General features: G+C 35.1%; 1 protein-coding gene across 1 annotated transcript in view; it reads left to right on the forward strand.

Moving 5' to 3' along the window:
• The window catches only part of DPYD (dihydropyrimidine dehydrogenase), an 813917-nt gene that overhangs the window by 655320 nt on the left and 135888 nt on the right, over positions 1-22709 (forward strand). Inside the window, exon 19 of the mRNA XM_061183827.1 lies at positions 17546-17688. Coding sequence (XP_061039810.1) covers positions 17546-17688 — 143 coding nt within the window. The remainder of the gene's footprint in view (positions 1-17545; positions 17689-22709) is intronic.

Here is a 22709-nt window from a genome sequence, read left to right on the forward strand (position 1 = left end):
AGAAAACAATATATAGCAGTTTTGGCAAAGGTTACTAAAAAAGTCTCTCCCCTTGAGGCATGGAAACCATGTTCTAGCCATGCCACTGTAGCTGGATTTAGCACATCTGTGATGCCCAATGCCCAATTCAGAATGGTCCAATGCTATTTGGAATCATTATGCACAATTTAAGCATTTGGATGATGAAACACTTACGGCAACAATATAAACTGAATGAGCATCTATGAATGAGGAAAAACATATGCATCCCATTTCTGCTTAGATACGTGCATTAGATACTGACTATATATCCTTTTTCCACCAAGTTGGTCCTGATAATAGGCTGTCTCCTTTTCATGCATGCAGAAGTTAGCTAAATGCCATTTGGCAACGAGTTGAATCATCCGGGGTTGCACACTTGCCAATTCAGTCTAAATAGCCTTGCCAGTCTACAAAGTAACGACCTCAATTTGACAAGAGCCTGAAATTTCATCAGAAAACATAAAAGATTGGAAAAGCAGCAAATAGGGAGAGGATTTTTTCATTGCAAACCCATCATAGACTTGACATAAGCTATAAGCCAAATATTCTTTAAAGATTCGGCTGGGAAGATCAGTTTATGATTACAAGGTTTTAATAGGAATAACACCCTTGAGTGCTCACTCTCTTGTTTTGGAGAGGTAAAGATATACTCAAACAGCAATTTGGGCATAAAGGGCAGAAACAGAAACTCTCATTATATGTTAACAATATTTGTGATCAGTTGATGACATTTTTGAAATTTGGCTCTGGGGTCTTAACTTAGTGCAACAGTCAGCAAAGGGCCAAATTGCCTTTGCAGCTTACTGGAGCTGTGTCCTACATGGAGCGGTGCTTACAATGCCTGGCTAATTCAGGGGCTGTGCTTTAGATCTAGGGTCTGGCCGTAATACCTGTCTTTATATTTGCATCATTTTTATACTCCATGTTATCTTTATTCTTAACAATCAGTAATTTATCACTGACAGTGTGTATATGTTCCTGTACATGCTTATATGGGATATATATGGCTTCTTTAAAAGCACTACTTTCAAGAAAATTTCATGGAGATTACAAGCATTGAAGAGGCCAACAATATCATAAAAAGTGCTCCTGATGGGTCATGTCGTTCTCCGGATTTCTCGTTCATCATGTACTGCAGATATGATCTTTAGTCCTATTGACCTTTAAAATATAAGATTCACTTTCTCTTGGATGTAGTTTCTGCCCGCTAATGGGAGGATGCTCTCATATTTTATAAAATGAAGTCTTTGAGTGATCTGACCATCAAAGATTTCTTAGATGTAGATCCAACTGGGAGATGTTTACTTTTAAGATGGACGTTTTTGCTACCTCTAATATGTATTTACATATTTTTTATTTTTTGAATGAAGTGTATTTACATACAGTACAATGCACAGATATTAAGTGTTCAGCTAAATTAGCATTGGCAATTGTATACATCTGTAGTAACTACAGTTTGAAATAATATAGAGTATATTTCTTTCATACCAGAAAATTCTCTTAAGACTGCTTGGCAGTCAATTCCGTCACCATATTATATATATATGTCACTGTAGATATATATAGATATTGACTATTCTTAAAGTTCATATAAATGAAATTATTCATTCTCTCTCTCTGTGATCTCTGTCTCTCTCTTTCTCACACCCCTACCACTGTGTGTGTGTGTGTGTGTGTTTACTCTTTGGTCTCATTTACTCAACATAATATTTTTTATAACCATCTGTGTTGTTTCAGTATCAGTAGGCAAGTCCTTTTTATTGATGATAATTTTCACTAAATTAATTGACCACAATTTGTTTATCCATTCTCTTCTTGAAGGACATTTGGGTGGTTTCCAGTTTGGAGCTATTATAAGTAAGGCTGCAGTGAACATTCTTGTACATACACTTTTGTAGTCTTGTTTTCATTTCTCCTGGGCAAAAATCTAGGAATGAAATGGCTGAGTCATAGGATAGATGTATGTTTAATTTTTAAAGAGATTTTCAAACAATTATCCAAAGTGATTTTCTCATTTTATACCCCAACTAGCAATATATGAGAGTTCTACTTGTTCCACACTCTTGTCAACGTTTGGTGTTATCAGCCTTCTTGATTTTTACCTGTTTTCTAACAAGTGTGAAATGGAGTCTTACGAAGGTTTTGATTTTATTTCCCTAAGATGGAGTACCTTTTCATGTACTGATTGCCCATTTATATGTTTGCTTTTTTGAAACGTCTGCTCAAGTTTTGCTTATTTTAGCTGTTATTCATCATGTAATTATTGTTTTATAGGAGCTCTTTATACATTTTAGATATGAGTTCTTTTTCAAATTTATGTGTATAAATATAATATTTTTTCTAGACTTTGGCTTCTGTATTGATTTCTTATAAAATCCAGTTTATCAATTTTTTAAAATTTAGTAAGTGCTTTGTTTTATTTCTTTTAACATCTTTATTGGAGTATAATTGCTTTACAATGGTGTGTTAGTTTCTGATTTATAACCAAGTGAATCAGCTATACATATACATATATCCCCATATCTTCTCCCTCTTGCGTCTCCCTCCCACCCTCCCTATCCTACCCCTCTAGGTGGTCACAAAGCACTGAGCTGATCTCCCTGTGCTATGTGGCTGCTTCCCACTAGCTCTCTGTTTTACATTTGGTAGTGTATATATGTCCATGCCACTCTCTCACTTCGTCCCAGCTTACCCTTCCCCCTCCCCATGCCCTCAAATCCATTCTCTACGTCTGCATCTTTATTCCTGTCCTGCCCCTAGGTTGTTCAGAACCTTTTTTTTTTTTTTTAGATTCCATATATATGTGTTAGCATACGGTATTTGTTTTTCTCTTTCTGACTTACTTCACTCTGTCTAACAGACTCTAGGTCTATCCACCTCACTACAAATAACTCAATTTCGTTTCTTTTTATGGCTGAGTAATATTCCATTGTATATATGTACCACATCTTCTTTATCCATTCATCTGTCGATGGACATTTAGGTTGCTTCCATGTCCTGGCTATTGTAAATCGTGCTGCTATGAACATTGGGGTGCATGTGTCTTTTTGAATTACGGTTTTGTCAGGGTATATGCCCAGTAGTGGTATTACTGGGTCATATGGTAGTTCTATTTTTAGTTTTTTAAGGAACCTCCATACAGTTCTCCATAGTGGCTGTATCAATTTACATTCCCACCAACAGTGCAAGAGGGTTCCCTTTTCTCCACACCCTCTCCAGCATTTATTGTTTGTAGATTTTTTGATGATGGCCATTCTGACTGGTGCGAGGTGATACCTCATTGTAGTTTTGATTTGCATTTCTCTAATGATGAGTGATATTGAGCATCCTTTCATGTGTTTGTTGGCAATCTGTATATCTTCTTTGGAGAAATGTCTGTTTAGGTTTTCTGCCCATTTTTGGATTGGGTTGTTTGTTTTTTTGATATTGAGCTGCATGAGCTGTTTGTGTATTTTGGAGATTAATTTTTTGTCAGTTGCTTCATTTGCAAATATTTTCTCCCATTCTGAGGGTTGTCTTTAGTAAGTGCTTTTAATATTCTTTCCAAAAAATCTTGCTTAACTCCAGACTACAGAGATATTCTCCTGTGTTTTTCTCCTAGAAACTTTATAGTTTCAGGTTTTACATTTAGGTCCTCAGTCCGTTCTGAATCTTTAAAAATTTTTTGTATGAAGTAAGATAGCAACTGAGGTTCTTTTTTTCCCCTTTTTCTTACAAATATCCAGTTGTTCCAGCACCATTTGTTAAAATGATTTTTCTTTCCCCCACTGAACTAACTTAGTGACTTGGTCAAAAAACAATTGACTTTATATGTAGGGACTATTTCTGTATTCCATCCTGTTCTATATTTTTATACTGTTATCTTGATACTGTAGATTTATGGCAAGTCCTGAAATGAAATAGCATCCTTGAATTTTGTTTTCTTTTTCACAGTTATTTTAGTTATTCTAGTTTATATTTTTATATAAATTTTTGAATCACCTTATCAGTTTCTTCAAAGAGAGTTTACCAGAATTTTATTAAAGATATTTGTGTCTATATTAATGAAGGATATTGGCCTACAGTTTTATTTTCTTTTAGTGTATTTGCTGGGTTTTGGTATCAGAATTATACTGGCCTCAAAAAATGAGTTGCGAATTGTTCCTTCTTGTTCTATCTTCTGCAAGAGTTTGTGTAAGATTGGTATTATTTCTTCCTTAAGCTTGATAGAATTTACCAGTGAAGCCATCAGGGCCTGCAGTTTGCTTGGTACAACTGTTTTTTATTATTATGATGATGATGAATTCAATTTCGGTGATAGTTATGGGGTTGTTTTTTATTTTATTTTATTTATTTATTTATTTTTTTGCAAGGGCTTTCTCTAGTTGTGGCAAGTGGGAGCCACTCTTCATCACGGTGCGCGGGCCTCTCACTATCGCGGCCTCTCTTGTTGCGGAGCACAGGCTCCAGACGCGCAGGCTCAGTAGTTGTGGCTCACGGGCCTAGTTGCTCTGCGGCATGTGGGATCTTCCCAGACCAGGGCTCGAACCCGTGTCCCCTGCATTGGCAGGCGGATTCTCAACCACTGCGCCACCAGGGAAGCCCTGTTTTTTATTTTGACTCTCTGTTTTTTGTTGTCAGTTTTGGTTAGCTGTGTTTTGCTTGGAATTCGTCCATTTCATTTCAGTTGTTGAATTTATTGCATAAAGTTGTTCACAGTATTCCCTTATATTTTTATGTTTTTAAAATCTGTTGTGATGGTACTACTTTAAGCACTTAATATGTGCTTGTCACTGTGCTACCTGCTTTACATAGATTATTTTATTTGATTTTACCTGGTTCTATTTAGGTCCAATAGATGTTCTTTCCCACTATCTGGTTATCCAAATAGCTGCTGGTTGCTAACTCCCCACTTGCCTGAGGAGCATCCTTGCTTATAGTCCAAAGCCCTAAAATATCAGGGGCCACATGGATAGGCACATGCTGAGACTAGATGACCAGTTTTAGGCCCCTAGCTGCCCGCTGGCATGGTAGAAGAGGTTACCAGAGTGATGCACATCCCCAATGTCTAGTATAGTATGAGAGCTCCTCTAGGTAATACTTTGGAAGATCTTATCTGAAGTAATGTAATGTTAAATTGTTTTCCCTTTCCTAATTGCTCGATCACGTGCTCTATTTTATGCTTGCTGCAGATTTCTGCAATATTTTTGATGTTTGTTAAGAGTATAAATGCATTTATGAAAATAAAAATGTGGGATACCGGTGACAGTTGTTGAATGGTTGAATGGAGCAGAACTTGTACACTCTTCCATTACATAAGGTCTCTACATTGTAGAAAGAGGAATCTTACTATTTTAATTGTAACCTTTGTCTCTTCTGACTGATAAAAATCCTATTACTTTTTAAATCAGACTGAAAAGATCCTCATGATCTATATAAAGGCTATAGCCAGGGACATGTACATAGACTGTATATTCTGTTTAGTTCCCTCGGAGAAATATTTTTTATTAACAATGAAATAAATCTGGACTTCTTTCATTTTATTATATCGTTTGTTCAGACACTGTTGAAATTCATAAGAATTGAAGAATTCTTATGCCAGGTCAATATTTTAAAAATCTTTTTTTTAAATAAAACATCATACAGAAATTTATGATGATAGCTGGGGGAGTGGGGGAGGGGCTGTCCCTCTGCTCACCAGGCGACACCTCTCCCCACCCAAATGAGTCGTATACCATATCCCAACCTGAGAGGCTGCTTTAGAAACATGAATTCACAAACATGAATTGTTCATTACTGTATCCGCAGTTTTGATCACCTTGTCGCCAACCCCTGCCAGAATTTTAAATATCCTAGTTCTCAACCCCACACCTACCTATCCATCTTTGGAGAGCCCAGTTGACATCCTGCATCTCCCACAAAGCCTTCCTGAACCACTTCAGTCTCCTGGATCGTCCTATCCTCTGAGTTTCAGAAATTCTTTAGTTTGCTCCACATAATCAGGATGTGGACATGCATTGCCCATGTTTTCATCACATCTACTCAGTCTCATAAGCTTGCTGAGAGGAATTACCTTTATTGCTGCCTTTTAGTAACTGACATAGTGCTGGGTACAAGCAATACTTTTGACTAAAAATGATTTCTCGTTTTTTTACCCTGTTGTAATTTAGGAAGAAATTTTATTGTCAACTAACTGAGAGAGCAATTACTAATCAGTAGAGCAAATATTAATGAGTAGAGCCCCTACTTTCCTAAGTGCCTGGTCAGTTTACAGAGAGCATTGGTACTCAGAGAGTTCTGATCGGGTCCACCTGGAGATGTCCTTGTCCACATTAATATCTTTTAACACCTGTCAGAATGCTATTATCAAAAAGTCTACCAATAACAAATGTTGGAGAGGATGTGAAGAAAAGGGAACCCTTGTACCTGTTGGTGGGAATGTAAAGCAGTGCGACCACTATGGAAAACAGTATGAAGGTTCTTCAAAAAACTAAAAATAGGACTACAGTATGATCCAGCAATTTCACTCCTGAGTACACATCTGAAGAAAATGAAAACACTAATTCAAAACGATACATGCACCCCATGTTCATAGCAGCACTATTTACAATAGCCAACATATGGAAGCAACCCAAGTGCCCATCAAGAGATGAATGGATAAAGAAGGTGAGTTACACGCAATGGAATACTACTCAGCCGTAAGAAAGAATGAAATTCTGCCATTTGCAGCAACGTGGTTGGAGCCAGAGAATATTATACTTACTGAAATAAGTCAGACAGAGGAAGACAACTCTTATATATCACTTATATCTCGAATGTATATGCAAATGAATGCATATGCAAAACAGAAACAGACTCACAGATATAGAAAACAAATTAGTGGTTACTGATGGGGAGAGGGGCAAAATAGGGGTATGGGATTAAGAGATACAAACTACTGTGTATAAAATAGATAAGCAACAAGGATGTATCGTATAGCACAGGGAATTAACCAATTCTCTTCTGATAACTTTTAATGGACTAAAATCAGTAAAAGTTCCGAATCACTGTGCTGTATACCTGAAACTAATATAATACTGTAAATCAACTATACTTCAATAAAAAAAATGTTAAAGCCCATTAATATCTTTGAGAGATATCCAGCCCAGAGGAGAGAACAAAACCTCAGTGCTTGCTGTACAACCTGGGTTTCAGCAGACTCTGTGGAATGCAGCCTTATCACAAGGCCCAGAGATTTACACATGTAATTCATTGTAAAGTGAAAAAGAGAATGAGAATAAAAGGAATGGTTTGACAGTAGGGCAAGTGCTACCATGGACACCCTGACCATGGAACCACCCACAGTGTAAACAGAGTACAGAATTTCAGAGAGGAAAGAAATCATGGCTTTACAAAGAAAGAGATAATATGATCCTAGTGGATGTGGGAAATTTTTTGTTATCTTTTATGTCTGCAGAAAAATGCCCCCTTCTAATTGTCCTGGGTTCTCCAAGAGCAAAGCCTAGTTCTGGTCATCAACATTATCATCGTCTTTTTAATCTTTCTCTTTCTCCTCTTCGAATAACCATTTTTGAATACACATAGACTGTGAGATTTTTATGTGGTATGATAACATTTGCCCTGAACATCCTTAGGCAAAATCTTATGCGAGATGTTTATACACCAAGTTTGCTAAGTCTGTCATGGTTCAGAATCTCTTCTCTAAGGAAATATGTGTATTTTTTAAAGAGTCATATATTAATAGGTAAATTCATTATATTTATAAGCTTACAGTACTGCCAGAAGTACTTATAAGGGGGGGACTGAGGCATATGGTAATCTGGAAATAAAGAAAAGCCCTCAAATTCAAACCCATCAATGAATTTTATGGTCACATTGTGAACTAATTGTTTTATTGCTATAATGTGTTATTTTACTACGCAACCCTGCCTTTCTTATATACATATGCTATTTAAGTTTTTTGAGCCTGAATTTCTTCATCTGTACAAGGAGGATAATGCATATGTGACCTGTGAGGATATAAATAATGTGTAAGTAACTTAGCAGAGCACCTGGTATTCAGCAGGTTCTCAGCATTATTTCCTTTTAGCCATAAAATGATATTGTCATTGCTTTTGAATTCTAGTTGTTGTTTTTTTAAAAATTTTTATTAGGGTTTAGTTGATTTGCAATGTTGTGTTAGTTTCAGGTGTACAACAAAGTGAATCAGTTATTCATATACATATATCCACTCTTTTTTAAATTCTTTTCCCATATAGGCCATTATGGAATATTGAGTAGAGTTCCCTGTGCTATACAGTAGGTCCTTATTAGTTATCTATTTTATATATAGTAGTGTGTATATGTCAATCCCAATCTGAAGACCAACAGCTTAAAAATTGTGACGGTCTCAGAGAGTTTTATCTCTGGTAACTCAGAAACACACTATGAGCCCTCATCAATAGGTCTTAAAATAGGGAGCCGAATAACAAGGAAGAAACTGAGATTAGAACCCTGGTCCATTTTAAATGCTAAATACCATCTGAGATGTAAAAGCCATTTATAGTTTTTCCTTGATGACTCTACTTTGAAAATTTATACCATTTTATAAGCAAAAACACAAATACATGAAAAATTAGAGTAAGAAAAATTCCCTACTTGTTTCTTGTGTGTGGAGGTTACTGAACAAATAATATGATGAGTATATTTTACATATTCATAGATTCATATGATTTTAATTGACACCATCCAATTACATGAATCAATTTACAAAACTCTCCATTCTTGTTTCCAAAGAGAGTACATATGTTGTAGCATCTACTATGAAAACTAAACCAAGTTGGAAATAGCAATAATGTACTTATTTCAATAATCCTTTTTCTTTTGTCTGTGTGTCTTTCCTCTATGTTAACATGTCTGGATTCCTTTCTAAATCTGAATGTCCTCGCTGGCCATATTGAAGAATGTGCTTACTGTACTGTTTCATTAAACTGCTGTGTTATCGGGTAATTGTTTAAACATAATGCCATAGCACTATCAAAAGGAAAGGTGAACTAATGGCATTTGCAAATGTCAGGGATTATCTTAACACTTTTATTATAGTTTATGAAAAAGTAGGTTCAGGGCATTTCATGGCAATTATTTCTACAGAAATTGGTTATTTAAATAAATTGCTAATTATCTGAAGATGACAGTATTGAAAATGCTACTAATGAGTTGTTTAATAAGTGTAGCTTGTGGTGGCCACCTACAGGTTGAAAACAGAAAGAACATATAGACTAATTATGCCTAGATATCACATATGAATGCCATATATTTTTCCCTCTAGTAACAAATTCAAGGAAATTTATCTCTTCATGCCATCCTTTGGGTCTTGGAAGGTGTAGTTTCTAAGTTTTTCATAGATTATGGTTTTGTTCTAAATCAAATTTCACTTTGCTTCCATAATTATCTTTGTCCTATAATTCCTAGATACAATTATCATTCTAATTGATTAACCAAACTAGATTACTTTTAGAGTGAAAGAGGATGCTGTTTATAATTACATCATGTAATTACAAATAAATATAGGTGTGATAAACTGGAACTCTCCTGGGCAAACCAGGTCATATGGTCTCTCTAGTTATACCAATTACTAACTACTATCATTTCTATCTAGTTCCTAGCCAAAAATTAATATAATGCCAATATTCTTGGTTTTATCATACGTGAACAACATATCTTTATTATTTATAAAAATTATTAACTCCTCTCTCTATAACTTAATCAATATGCAAACAATTAAAATAGGGAAGAAATATAGTATTGTGGTTAAGAGCATGGTATTAGGAGTCAGGTAGACCTAGATTCAAATACTGGACCCACACTGTCTAACTGAGTGATCTTGAGGGTGAGATATTTATTTCTTATGATCTCATTTACATATCTAAAAATATGAGGACAAAAAAATACCTAAAGTAATGTCACAATGCATTGTCACAATGAGACAATGCATGAAAAAACACTTAGGAAAACACCTGGCAATTAGAAAGCACTCAAAAGAGGAATCTCTATAATGAATGTATTGCATGTTAAAATTTCACTTTAACTCATACTTAATCCTTTTATAAGTTAACTTCATCACTGGTATCTACTGGGAAACCACAAAGCATATAAAATTGCTCCTTAAAATACCATGACAAACTTCATATTATCCCGGAATTTTGAATTGGAAGAGATCATCTAATCCAATATTTTCTATAGTACAGAGGCCTTTTTTATTGAATCCTACCTGCCACTACCTGCCAAATATCCATTTAGGTTTAAGGGATATGGGCATCCAAATGTAGCTACTTCTGTTGCTGAATTTACAACAAATTAATGATAAAAATAACAATAATAAAACCAATAGTGTGTGCTTAACCATTTGTTCTAGTTATCTTTTGAGGAAAACATAAATGAAGCCTTTCTTTATGGTTATCCCTTAAATATTTGAAGACAACTATTGGGATTACTTTCAGCCATTTTATACACACACACATATTATTTTTAAAAATTTTTATTTCAAAATCAATCTTATTGCACCATAACAGTGGAATTAACTGTACATAATAAACTATTTATATATAATATATGTATATTATATATACATATATATATACATATGCATTTTAAGTTATGGGGAATAAAGTTTATTTTGGCAGATAATGTTAAAATTAAAGTTTCATACACTAGTAACATAACTCAACATCCTTAATTTGATATGTGTGAAACACTTTCTTGCTTCTCTGTGTTCTTCTAAATCACCATATCCTAAACTACTTCAGAAAACTGACATACTGAAATTTAGCTTTACTGGTTTTGCTTACCCTTTGATTCCAAACAAAACTTCTCATAGGCTTTTTCCATCTCTGGGTCCATCCCATTATGTGTGTGTATGTGTATGTGGCAGGGCGGGGAGAATGAGAGAAAGAGAGAGAGATCATTCTATTCACCCTGTTTTGGATATATTCTAAGTTTGTTAATATTTTACTTAAAATATTGGATATAGAACCAAATGTGCTCTTCTGAATGTACAGAGGGTAGAATCATTGCACATCCCATATATAAATGTTTCACAGCACAGAATCTGAAAATACCTATTCCTGTATTGTTTTAGAAGCATTATAAAAAATAGTCACTTTTCATTGCAGAAGTGAATCATAAACAGTTTCTTACCTAAAAGAATTAAATAATATGGATGTATAGATATCAAACTTGAAAGTTCCTCTTCAACCTGTTCCCCAGAAATAACTATTAGCAGTTTAAAACTCAACATTCTTTGCATTTACATGCCCACATACTAAATGTAATCATACATTTTTTACCTAAAATGGGACTACACCCTGTATATTATTCTGCTACTTGTCATTTAACACGTAACATCGTATCCTAGAGATATTTCCACGTCAGTTTTAAAGGTTTCCTGTGATATCATACATACATGGATGAACTATAATTTATTTACTAGCATAACTGCTAGTGATTATTTAGGTTGTTTTCACTGTTTTGCTATAAGAAACAATATTTCAAGGAACATCTTTGTACATGTAACTTTATGTCTATGCACTAATGGATTAGATTTCTCAAAATAGAGTTTCTGGATAAGACATATACATTTAGATATTGCAATTGCATTATAAATCTAATAAAGAGTTATTCACACAAATATATGCATTTACAATCATAGACTCAAACTATAATTTTTAGAAATGAAATGACTTAGGATCTCCAAATTTAATATCTCGGAGATTAATTAACACCCCTTAAGTATTAAGTGTTTATCCCCACATGTTTATAGTGAATGCTTATTTTTCTGATCAGTTTTCTCTGGCTTTGATAGTAATGTTAGCTTATATATACTATGAACCAGGCCCTGTGCCGAGTGCTTTCCACAAATTGTATCATGTAATAGTCCCCAAGTTGCTATGATATTATTGTTATTGATGTCCCTGTTTCACAGATAGGGAAAACTGATGTTCTAGGAAGCTAACTAAGGAGCTTGCTCAGAGTCACAATTGTGTAAATTAATAGAGCAAAGACTTACACCTAATTGGTTGGACTTTAGAACCTGTGCTCTGAGCATTAGACCACAGACGATACTGACACTGGTTTTCTTAGGCAAAGACAATGTGCAGGTGATCCTCGTCATAATTGCTGCACTGTCATTTCTCAGTAGCAGCTGAAAAGTATGCACTCTGATAGTCACAGAGACTTGGTGTTTAAACTTTTAAACTGTGGCATAAAACAAGTTTTATTCAGCTTGAACTTCCATTTCTTCACATACGAAACAGAGATGATAGCATCTACCTGCACAGCACTCTAAAGGTTAAATCACACACTGTATGAAGCCCCAGTCTCCGTGTCAGGCTATGGAAATCACTCCAAGAACAGATGCTCAGAAAGGAAAATGGCCCCTTCTCTGGTAAATAGTATTAATTCTATTGCTTTAAAATAAAATGCCTGGCACATGCTAGGTACCAAATTATTGAATATGAATTGACTATGAATATATTGAATATGTTATGAAGCAGATAAACAGCTATAAAGATATGAAGACTCAGAAAAAATATCTTGAAATATTCAACAAAAATTAAAACGTTTTCATAAGAAAATTTTTAGCTTTTTCAATAAACCTAAAATAACAACGTAAAATAATTGGTTTTCTTTCTCCCATTTCTCCTCTTTAGATTTCATATCTCTTGATATAACCCTGGATCCTTGTAGTACTTCAGTTTCTAGTTGAATTATGGTAATTTTCTCAGAGGACTTTAATCCATGTGTAAAGATGTATTTTTAAATAGCTGTGCTTTACATATTTATCAGTATGTTAGGTTCATTAATATTTTAAAGTTGTTTTAAAGGATAAATTTTTGATGCTTGATTTATGTTTATTTTATAAAAATCAATCTCTCAACTCCTAAATCCTTGAAATTCTTGATTTGCTAATATTTTCTTTCTTCTGGATGATGTTAAAACTGTTAACAATTAGACAGTCAAAGTTCAATTTCTAAGGAATTTGTTATCCACTTAATTCATTATATTTTAATTAATGTAAGCAAATTAAAACTACATTTTCTTTTTGTATACACAGTGAGCATGAGTGAGTATTATAACCGAATTCTGTTTTATTGCCAGCTAGAGCCATTATCAGGGAGTTTATTGTGGACTTAGCTTTAACAATTAACTCTGTAACAGTAGCTGTCTTAGGAGTCAAATGATTAAGGAAAAAACAAACAGAATTAAACTCAATTATTCAAAATTTCAGTTATCCAAAATTAGCATATGTTCCACACTATCTTGCCTATTAAAAATGTCTTTTCTCTTCAAGGATTTAGTCATGCTAAGTAAAGCTCTGCCTCCTTCTCACCAATAAACTCAACTTCTGATGTTGTCATTAAAAGTCTTGCATATTGATTTAGTGCATGGACCTTTTGATTCTCAAAATAAAATCTTAAATATATGGATGTCTGCCTTTGAGATTTTTAGCTTTGGAGTCAGTTAATCCTACCAACATTATGACACCACTAAATGAAAGGTGCTGGAGAAGGGAAAAGGGAGAGGGAGATGTGTGGTTCTTCTAAGGGAGCAGAGATTATAAAGTTTCATCATCCTAGGCATCATGATCTTGTCTCCAATAAAAAAAAAAAAGGTTTCTTTGCATTACTAAGCACACAGCAACAGCATAAAAGGCACAAAGTAAACTAAATAAATGCTCCCTCTGAAATCAATTGTCCTCCTAGGTAGTACAGGTTATAATAGCAAACATCTGTATAATCTTTATTATGTGCTAGCCCTTTATAAATATTAAATAATTTAATCCTCAAAACAGCTCTATGAAATTTTATAATTTTATTATTTTATAGATGAAAAGATTAAGAAATTTTCACAAGATTACAGAGCTTGTAAATAGTGGAGCTAGAATTTGAACCTAAGCAGTTGGCCCTGTTGTCTCTCTGATGTAACTAATTCATCCTCAAATTCCCTTCTTTCTAGAATTAATAGTAATTATAAAATATATGATGTTTAAATGAATGTGAAGTTTTCCTAATGGGATGTGTACAGAATGAATAACTAAACTCATATTATTTACCTTGAAACTACCTCCTAAGATCATTGAGGCTGGTGTTTTGGGTATCCACCCTGGGTGACAATATGGTTACAACATAAACTGATTTACTGAGATTGTCTTTTAAGCTTTTCCAATTCAGTTACAATTACCTCTTTTTTAAAAGAAGGCACAAGTGCTTAATATTTCTTGAATAGACAGATGAACAGATGAATGGATAAATGAGGCCTGAGTAAGGAACCTAAGTCATAATACATTAATTCTTACTTGCATATCAATACGTAATACTACTACTAACGGTAGCATTTTTGAAATTGCAATTAAAATAAGAAAGTGTTTTCTTAAGAAAAAAAAAATCATCGAATTCCGATTGGTTACCTTTGAATTCAACATCTCTGGCTTACTGAAATGTTTTTCTAGATCATGAATCAATCAAATGTAATGTGAAGTTTATCAAAGATCTATGAATTCAACATACCGATTTGCATTTAGGATGTGACTATATGGAGGGCCTAGATTGATTAGATACCAAAAGTTCATTCTAGTCCCCCAGGTTTTCCGCTAGGGCCAGTTTAGTACAAATCAGGACTCTTCACAGCAATGTTGGAACTCAAAGGTCTAGTTCACTTTTTGTTTGCTTGAACCTGCAGCTTGTTTCAAAATGTGGGGATTCAGAATGGCTGCCTTTCATTGGCACCTCCCACACTGTTGAAACAGAAAGGCTTGATGTAATTAATTTCCCATCAGGTTCATCTGGTTACCCCATGTAGATGAAGGCTTAATTTAAATTGCACGTTGCCTATTAATTAATTTAAGCTTATAGGATTTCAATTTTTTGATTTAAACCTTGTTGTTTCCTTTAGGATAGAGTCCACTTTTAATTCCTTGAGCTTCTCAACTGGCTTCTTCCTCCCTGGCCTTTGGTCTAAAATCATTAATTACTGTAGCAGTGACAAAGTTTTAAAAATTCTTATCTCAATAACTGTGATTTTGGAAATCTGTATGCATTTTAATTAACATATGTACAATCTCGTATGGTATTGATAAATGTATTTCTTTCACACCAAAAGTTTTATTTTTATATTGAATCTATTAGTTTTTCATTTCTGTCACTTTAAAACTAAAAAGAAATTTCTGTATAACAATTTAGAAAGATCCTTTTACATACCTTCAGTTTCCTTCCAAAAACCTTTCATGGCGAATAAAAGTCATTTTTAAAATCTATTCCCCATAAAAATGCTGAGAACAGGTAGATTATATTTCATACTAAATCAATTGAGTTATAAAGAAAACCAATCAAATGGAATTTATAATGGAAATTAAAACTGAATTTACTATTACCCAGCAACAGAAGGATCCATTTCTTCATTTTTGGATCCCATTTCCTCAGAGAACATAATTACCTTAATTTTTGAAAAGATACCTTTATTAGTTTGAAAGGTTTTCATGTTCATTAGGTAAATTAGAAAAGTTTTAAAAAAGAAGAAAAACATCAAATAGAAAATGTCTTATTGACCTAATTGAACATCTTCAAATGCCACTGAGCATTTGCTGATGTTTTTTAACACCTGTGTAATAATGTTGCCCTTTAAATGTAACTGGTTAAATTTTCAAAGCTGTGTTCTGGGATTTTGCCATTTGATGTCCACTAATATCAATTGGAATATGTGGCCAAATCCCTGTGTACCACTTTGAAATTTTACCCCTTAGTGTTAATGATAGTCCTCTAACAGTGCAGTTAGAAATAAATTATTTATCTGCTTAGCAAAAATTTCCAATACTCTCCAGGGTCAACTAAATAAGAAAAAAAAAGAATCCCAGTATTTCTTTATTACTTCAAAGTAGCATGTGTGTAAAGGAGCCATCAACGTAGCATATATGGAACATATCAGTTATATTATGCCAAGATAGCTGTATGTCTGTCTAAAAGGTTTATTTAAGTTACAACTTCCCTTAAAAATGCTTTCCTCTAACTTTTACTCTTGAATTTCTTTTTACTATAGCTAAAGATATGTTTCTATAAATATGTGTGTGTGTATTCTTTCCATGCATTCTCCTGTCCACTATGTTAGCCTTTTTTATGGTTAAAACATATAGACTAAGAAGAAGTCACTGATAAATATTTTGAAATAGAAATAGAATCTTGATGTTCAGTTTCTAATTTGCCCTAACTTACTACCTTGTATTTAAATGTCAGTTATGGAATCCTGAAGCATCAGCATTGAATATTCTTGACTAAGAAACTCTACTATCTAGAGGAAGATTTTTTAGGTGTGGGAGCGCCAAGGAGACATTTCCACAAACATTTTTGGTGTTGAGTGCTAAAGCATTAGTTACACGTAAATTCAGTTTCATCTGAAATGAACAGGATAAAAAGAAAACCACCGATTTTAATGAAAGCTCTTTGTGCTTCCTTAATAGGAACACCAATGAATACATATTGAGAATGCTGGTAAGGATGCTTGTGGTGGTGGAGGAGATGCCAAAGTACTCACCACATGAGGCTTATTTTACCCTTTGCTTGTTTTGTTGTTTGTGGAGCCCTTATTTGAGGCAATGCCACATTGTTGCACAAAAAGAACTATTTTTACTTCAGAAAATGCCTTTAAAGGACCATTGACTTATGAGTGTACATCAAATATATCAAATTATATTGCTATGTTATGAGAGCATTAATTTACTCCCGATTGGGTTAACCCTTGAGAGTCTAAGCAGCCTTATACAGTGTAATCATGTAAAAAATGACCTCAGAGTGTTCTGTCCATCCATACAGCCTTTATTACAATTAGCAAATAATGTATTGGTAATGTTTGGTTAAATAATGTATACAAACTCAAACGCATACTCTAATTACTGAATTCTAGTAAATTCTCTTTAACTTGATTAAAATTTTCTAATGTATGAAAAATTAGATTAGGCTCACTATGTTTGAGTAAAATCACTATCAGATTTTGCGAAATACATGTAAGATGCAATATGGAATCTGTAAGTTCATCAGCACCTTACTTGTTTTTGCAGTATCTCTATTCACACCAGCTGCTTTATACTTAGCGGAAACATAACAGAGCTGTATGTGTATTTATGCACTGTATGTGATTGTTTTTCTTTTACAAAATCTGCTATTCCTTGTTCTTTTTAAAACAGATGCTCAAGTGTTCCATACAATCTTTTACACATTACTGTATATCAAATTGTGATATGTATGTATTTTATGTGAGAGTTCTAGAGTTGCTATACCCACTTGCATAACATGCCTGCATGCAATAATAGCATCAAAGTCCTTAAAGTAAGTACACATCCATTTACAAATTAACATACTTTGAAACATAGCAATGCTTGTATATTACATATGTATATATCTTAAGTAGAGATAAAATTGAATTTTGTCTAGTACAACAGTGCCATCACATGATAGTGATTATAAGGCAATATGCTCAAGTGGTCAACATACTAACCATTGATCATCCTCATTTTCTGTAGGCACAGCCATCAGACCTATTGCTTTGAGAGCTGTGACCACCATTGCTCACGCTTTGCCTGGATTTCCCATTTTGGCCACTGGTGGAATTGACTCAGCTGAAAGTGGTCTTCAGTTTCTCCACAGTGGTGCTTCGGTCCTCCAGGTAGTACTTGTGTTTGTCTGTCCCTTCACAAAACTCCATCTAACATATAAAGTGAAAATTATGTGACAACAAGTATGTTCTTGTAGGGTCTCTTGAGAAAGAGACCTTGTGGGATCAAAAGGGTGGCACTCATTAAGTTTCTATTATGAGTTGAGAACAAACCGGAGGTTCATTTCCTGTCCTTTTGAGGGCTTACAAACCCTCTATTTTTTTTTTTTTAACGTGTTTGTTCACCTGTATGTTTCTAAAATAAATGAGATCACGTTCCAAAATGCATACTGTACTACTGGATAAAATCCAAATATATGAGGAACTCTGGGTAAAAGTAAAATCTTGATTGAAAAATAAAAGAAGTCAAGGGCAAGGCCAATACACAAAATCTATGCCATATGGTACTGGAGGCATTAACAAACTTGACTCTGAACTTCCTAGTAGCCAAAGCAAAGAAATCACAGCTTTCAAAATATAGAAATAAATTGGTTGTTTACCTTCTTGTGGTACAAAGCTGAGGGAAAATCATCCATTGTCTTCATAAAGTGATACTTTGAGATGTAGTACATCATACTCTTATTAGCCCTCTACAAATAACTTAGAAATTACTTAATTTTTTATTATTTATACACTTGCTTTTTATATTATAATGTTGTTCAGCATAGATGCAGTACAGTGCCTCAGCACTTTATAGCATAAGCATTTCTCTCAGGGACCAGATATGCAGGTTTGGATGGTCTGACATGACCCAGGTGAAATTTTTCATATGAGGACTAGACTGTGGCTGCTGAGGTAAATCCCACTTTAATATGGCTGCTTACTACCTAACACTGATGGTAACTGGGGAGCAGAGTATGTAGCATCACTTATATTCTCTGGCAAGAAAGTGGAGTGCAGTGTCTTGTGTTGCCAATTTAACAATCAGAATTAACATCCTGTTATGAAATATAAATTGGAAATAACATATATCAAAATGCTAATGGAGGAGGACTTCTGCTTCCAGGAAGATGGAGTAGGTGTACTTTTCCCTATGCATCTGAGTAAGTACAATGAAAAACCTTTATATATCTAGAACGAACATAAAGAGACTCTGAAAGGAGGGAAGAAGACAGTCTGGCTAGGAATCTCAGGGCCCAAGGCACAACACAGTGGAGAATTTCCTGGGTTTTCTTTTTGCCTCATATATCCCAGACTTGGAGCCAAAGAAGCCAGCAACCCAGAAACAACAGGTGCAGACAAAAAACCCCTACTCTTTCTAGCCAGAGAACCAAGAAAGGGCAGCCTAGCAAGACAGAAAACTTTTAGACCGTAACTGCTCTTCTCTAGCCAAACACCACAGCTAAAAACTGCAGCGCCACACCTGTCCAAACAAGCAAAGGACAAGCACGGGTCTTACACTTCCAGCCTCAGGAGGCTGTAACAAGGCACCCAGCATCGCTCCTGGGCAATAATGAACTCCCATATGTGGAAGGCATGGACTTCCACCCCACTGACAGTAATGAGGTGTCCCTTCTCCTCCCCCCCCGGGGTCTTGTCAGAGGAAGTCTAATGGAGAGTCAGGACTTTTATCACCACCCAGCGGTAACAAGGTCACCCTTTCCCGCCCCCCCATCACAGCCCCCTGGTGTCAGATGAGGCCTAGAGGGGAGCCAGAACTCCTATCTTCTCTTGGCAGTAACAAGGAGTTATGTCCCTCAGGTGTCAAAGGAGGACAAGTAGGGCATCTGGACAGTAATGAGGCAGCATCCTTGCCCTCCTCTGCCAGAATGGTATCCAAAAAAGCCAGCTAAAACAAAAGGTTTAAATAAGATGAAGAGTCCCTTAGCATAATACCCCAAATGTCAATGTTTCAATTGAAAATCACTCATCATACCAAGACCCAGGAAGACCTCAAGCTGAATGGTAAAAGACAATTAATAGATGCCAATACCGAGATAGCAATAACAGAGATTTAGAATGATCGGATGAAGCTTTTTAAAGCAGACATCATAAAGTTGCTCTAAGAAGCAATTACAAACAGGCTTGAAGCAAATGGAAAATATGGAAAGTCTCAAAAAAGACATAGATACAGAGAACCAAATGGAAATTTCAGTACTGAAAAATATAATAACAAATACAAAACTCAGTTGATGGGCTCAACAAAAGAATGGGGAGGACAAAGAAATAATCAGTGAACTAGAAGATAGAGCAGTAGAAATTAACCAATCTGAAAAACAGGGAGAAAAAAGACTGAAAGGAAAAAAATGAACAGAGTCTCAGGGAACGGTGGGAGTGTAACAAAAGTTGTAATATTCATGTTATCAGAGTGCCAGAGGAGAGGTCAAAGAAGGAAGGGGATGAAAAAGAAATAATGTCTGAAAACTTCCCAAGTTTTGTAAGAGACATAAACCTACAAGATTCAAGAAGCTGAATGCATCTCAAACATGAGAGATCCAAAGAAACCCATACCAAAACACATCATCATCAAACTTCTGAAAACTAAAGACAAAAAAGGCCCTTGAAAGCAAGAAAAAAATGACATCTTACCTATAAGGAGCAAACAATTATAATGACAATAGATTTCTCATCATCAGAAACCGTCAAGTCCAGAAAGTGAGACAAAATTTTTCAACTGTTGAAAGAAAAGAACTATCAACCCATAATCCTATTTCCTTCAAGAAGGAAAGATAAAACAAGACATTCTTAACTCAAGAAATACTAAGAATTTATTTCCAGGAAGCATAACTAAAAGAATGACTGAAGGAATTTCCTTAAGAAGAAGGGAAATGATAAAAGAAGGGACCTGTGGGCATCAGAAATAAAGGGAGAATACAGAGCAGTATCTTCAAGAAGAATCTGGAAGATAATGGATGTCTAGGCTTGAATATCACCTGAATTTATTTTCATGAACATGGAAGAATACATGAACTCAAGGATAAAAATGCATTATGAGTGGGTTCCAGAAAGGACTCCTGCTCATTTCCAGATGTGTGAGCTTGGGCGAGTCACACATGAGGGGTGGAAATTGTTGACTGTCTACCGTGTGCTGATTCTAGCTACTGCTAGATACAGTATTTCCGTGCCTACCTGAGAGTGAAATCATTTTATACTTCTTGGACATCATCTGAGGCTTGGAGGATGAAAGTAGTGTAGCCAAAGTCACATGACTAGTGCTAAAGCCAGAACTAAAACCTTGAGTTTCTCGACTGCAAAGTCAATGCTCTTCCAACTGGTCATACCGCCTGCCCCCCTCCCAGAACCTCTAAGGTGGAGTAGCAGTAATAGGCAGATCTTCCCCATCTACTCAAAGCTTGCATGTTCAGGCTACAAGTTGATTCTTAGAGTAAGGATTCCAAGAAGAGAAGAAATGTGGGAACATAGAAAAATAAATAACATGATATGTTCCAAACACAGATGTGCACTCAGTTTATGGACCCTGGTATATAAATATATAGAGTACTTTGTGTCTTCGTACAAACATGTGGTGAAATAATCACTCAGATTGCAGTTCCTGCTTGGGCTCATCTTGGATCAAGAAGCAGAGACTCACTCAAACTACTTGAAGGAAATGAAGCCTATTGTATTCTGTATGTGAATGGAGACGGGAACTGCAAGAACCAATGGGGCAGTTCTGGGCAGACACCTTTTCCATCTCTTTTGTGAGCCATGTGATTTCTCCCTCAAAGGAATCTATAGCTCTGTTCAGTCCTTTGTCTCCAGGACTTACTCCTTGTTCCTGCCTCCTCTGAACTTCTGCCTAGCCCATGCTCGTCATGGACCCATTCCACATGGTGGTCTTTCAGCTCTACCTTCTACATGAAATACCTCACCAGCTTCGTATCTGTTGGCTCAGATTTTCAAAAGAGGAAATCTGTTTGGCTCAATGTATCTTTTCATGCCAGGCCTGATCATAGAACACTGGTCACCTGATGTATTGACCAGGGTATAGGAAAAACACATTAAATATTTGTTGGATGAATTTTTTAAATGAGTATGCTCGAGTTGTCATTTTTGTAACCAGATGATGAAGAGGGGCTGAGAAGGTCAACATGGTATTAAAAAGTGGCTGCCAAAGCACTGCCCCTTCAGCTCTGGCTAGGAATGGCCCGGAAACTTTCCAGCCATGGAAAATATTGACTCCCAATTGATGTTGTTGAAAAGGTAAAGTTCCACACATAGGCTTTTACTGATATAAAATTACAGATTATGTATCAATTATGTGTCATTAGCTTTAGTCACGTTTTAATTCAGCCAGAAAATATTTTTAAACCAATTTTAGCTAAAGTATGAACTAAAATCAGTATTAAGATATATTTAGGACAGTTATGAGTGGGAAAATCCTTGAATATACAATTTTGGCTTGGCATTTGAATGGGGTGGAGAATGTATAATATTTCTATCTCTCTTCCATTGTAACTGAATTTTACCCTGTTCCACTCCCTAGTCCTGGGTTAATCTAAGCTTTCATTTTCTGTACTTCTGGGATGCTGAATATTATTAGAGAAATTCAGGTAACTTTGCCAATTGGATTTACTCCAAATTCACAGTGTTTAATGTCAGCTGGGCCTTGGTGTGCTAGTAAGCATCAGTTTTTATTCATCTTTTAAAAAAAATTTCCCATCAAATTCCCTCTGGAAGTTGGTTCAAATCTTTTTTGTACACCTCAAGGCCCTAAATCCCTCCATCATCACCCTCCCATTTCTCTGTTGCCATTTGTTCACTGGCTCTTACTGTCCACCTCATGCCCCTTCTCTGGTTCTACAATATTTCCCTTGAAGAGCTCATCCACTTACATATCTTAAGGTGGAATACTATCAAATCTATCTTTCTGTTTCTACTCAGATGTAAAGTATGTACTGACAAGATGCATTTTTTTATAAGACATAATCAGACAGATGATAATGTATTTAAATAGTAATGGTGCTGATATACTGGAGTTTAGAAAGAGAAGTAATAAACACAGAAATAGTGATATAAATTAAACATTTTGATTCTGATTTTCTTTTTTTTTTTTTTTAATTAATTAATTTATTTATTTATTTTTGGCTGTG

Source organism: Eubalaena glacialis, chromosome 3 (assembly GCF_028564815.1).
Source record: "Eubalaena glacialis isolate mEubGla1 chromosome 3, mEubGla1.1.hap2.+ XY, whole genome shotgun sequence".
Classification (NCBI taxonomy): domain Eukaryota; kingdom Metazoa; phylum Chordata; class Mammalia; order Artiodactyla; family Balaenidae; genus Eubalaena; species Eubalaena glacialis.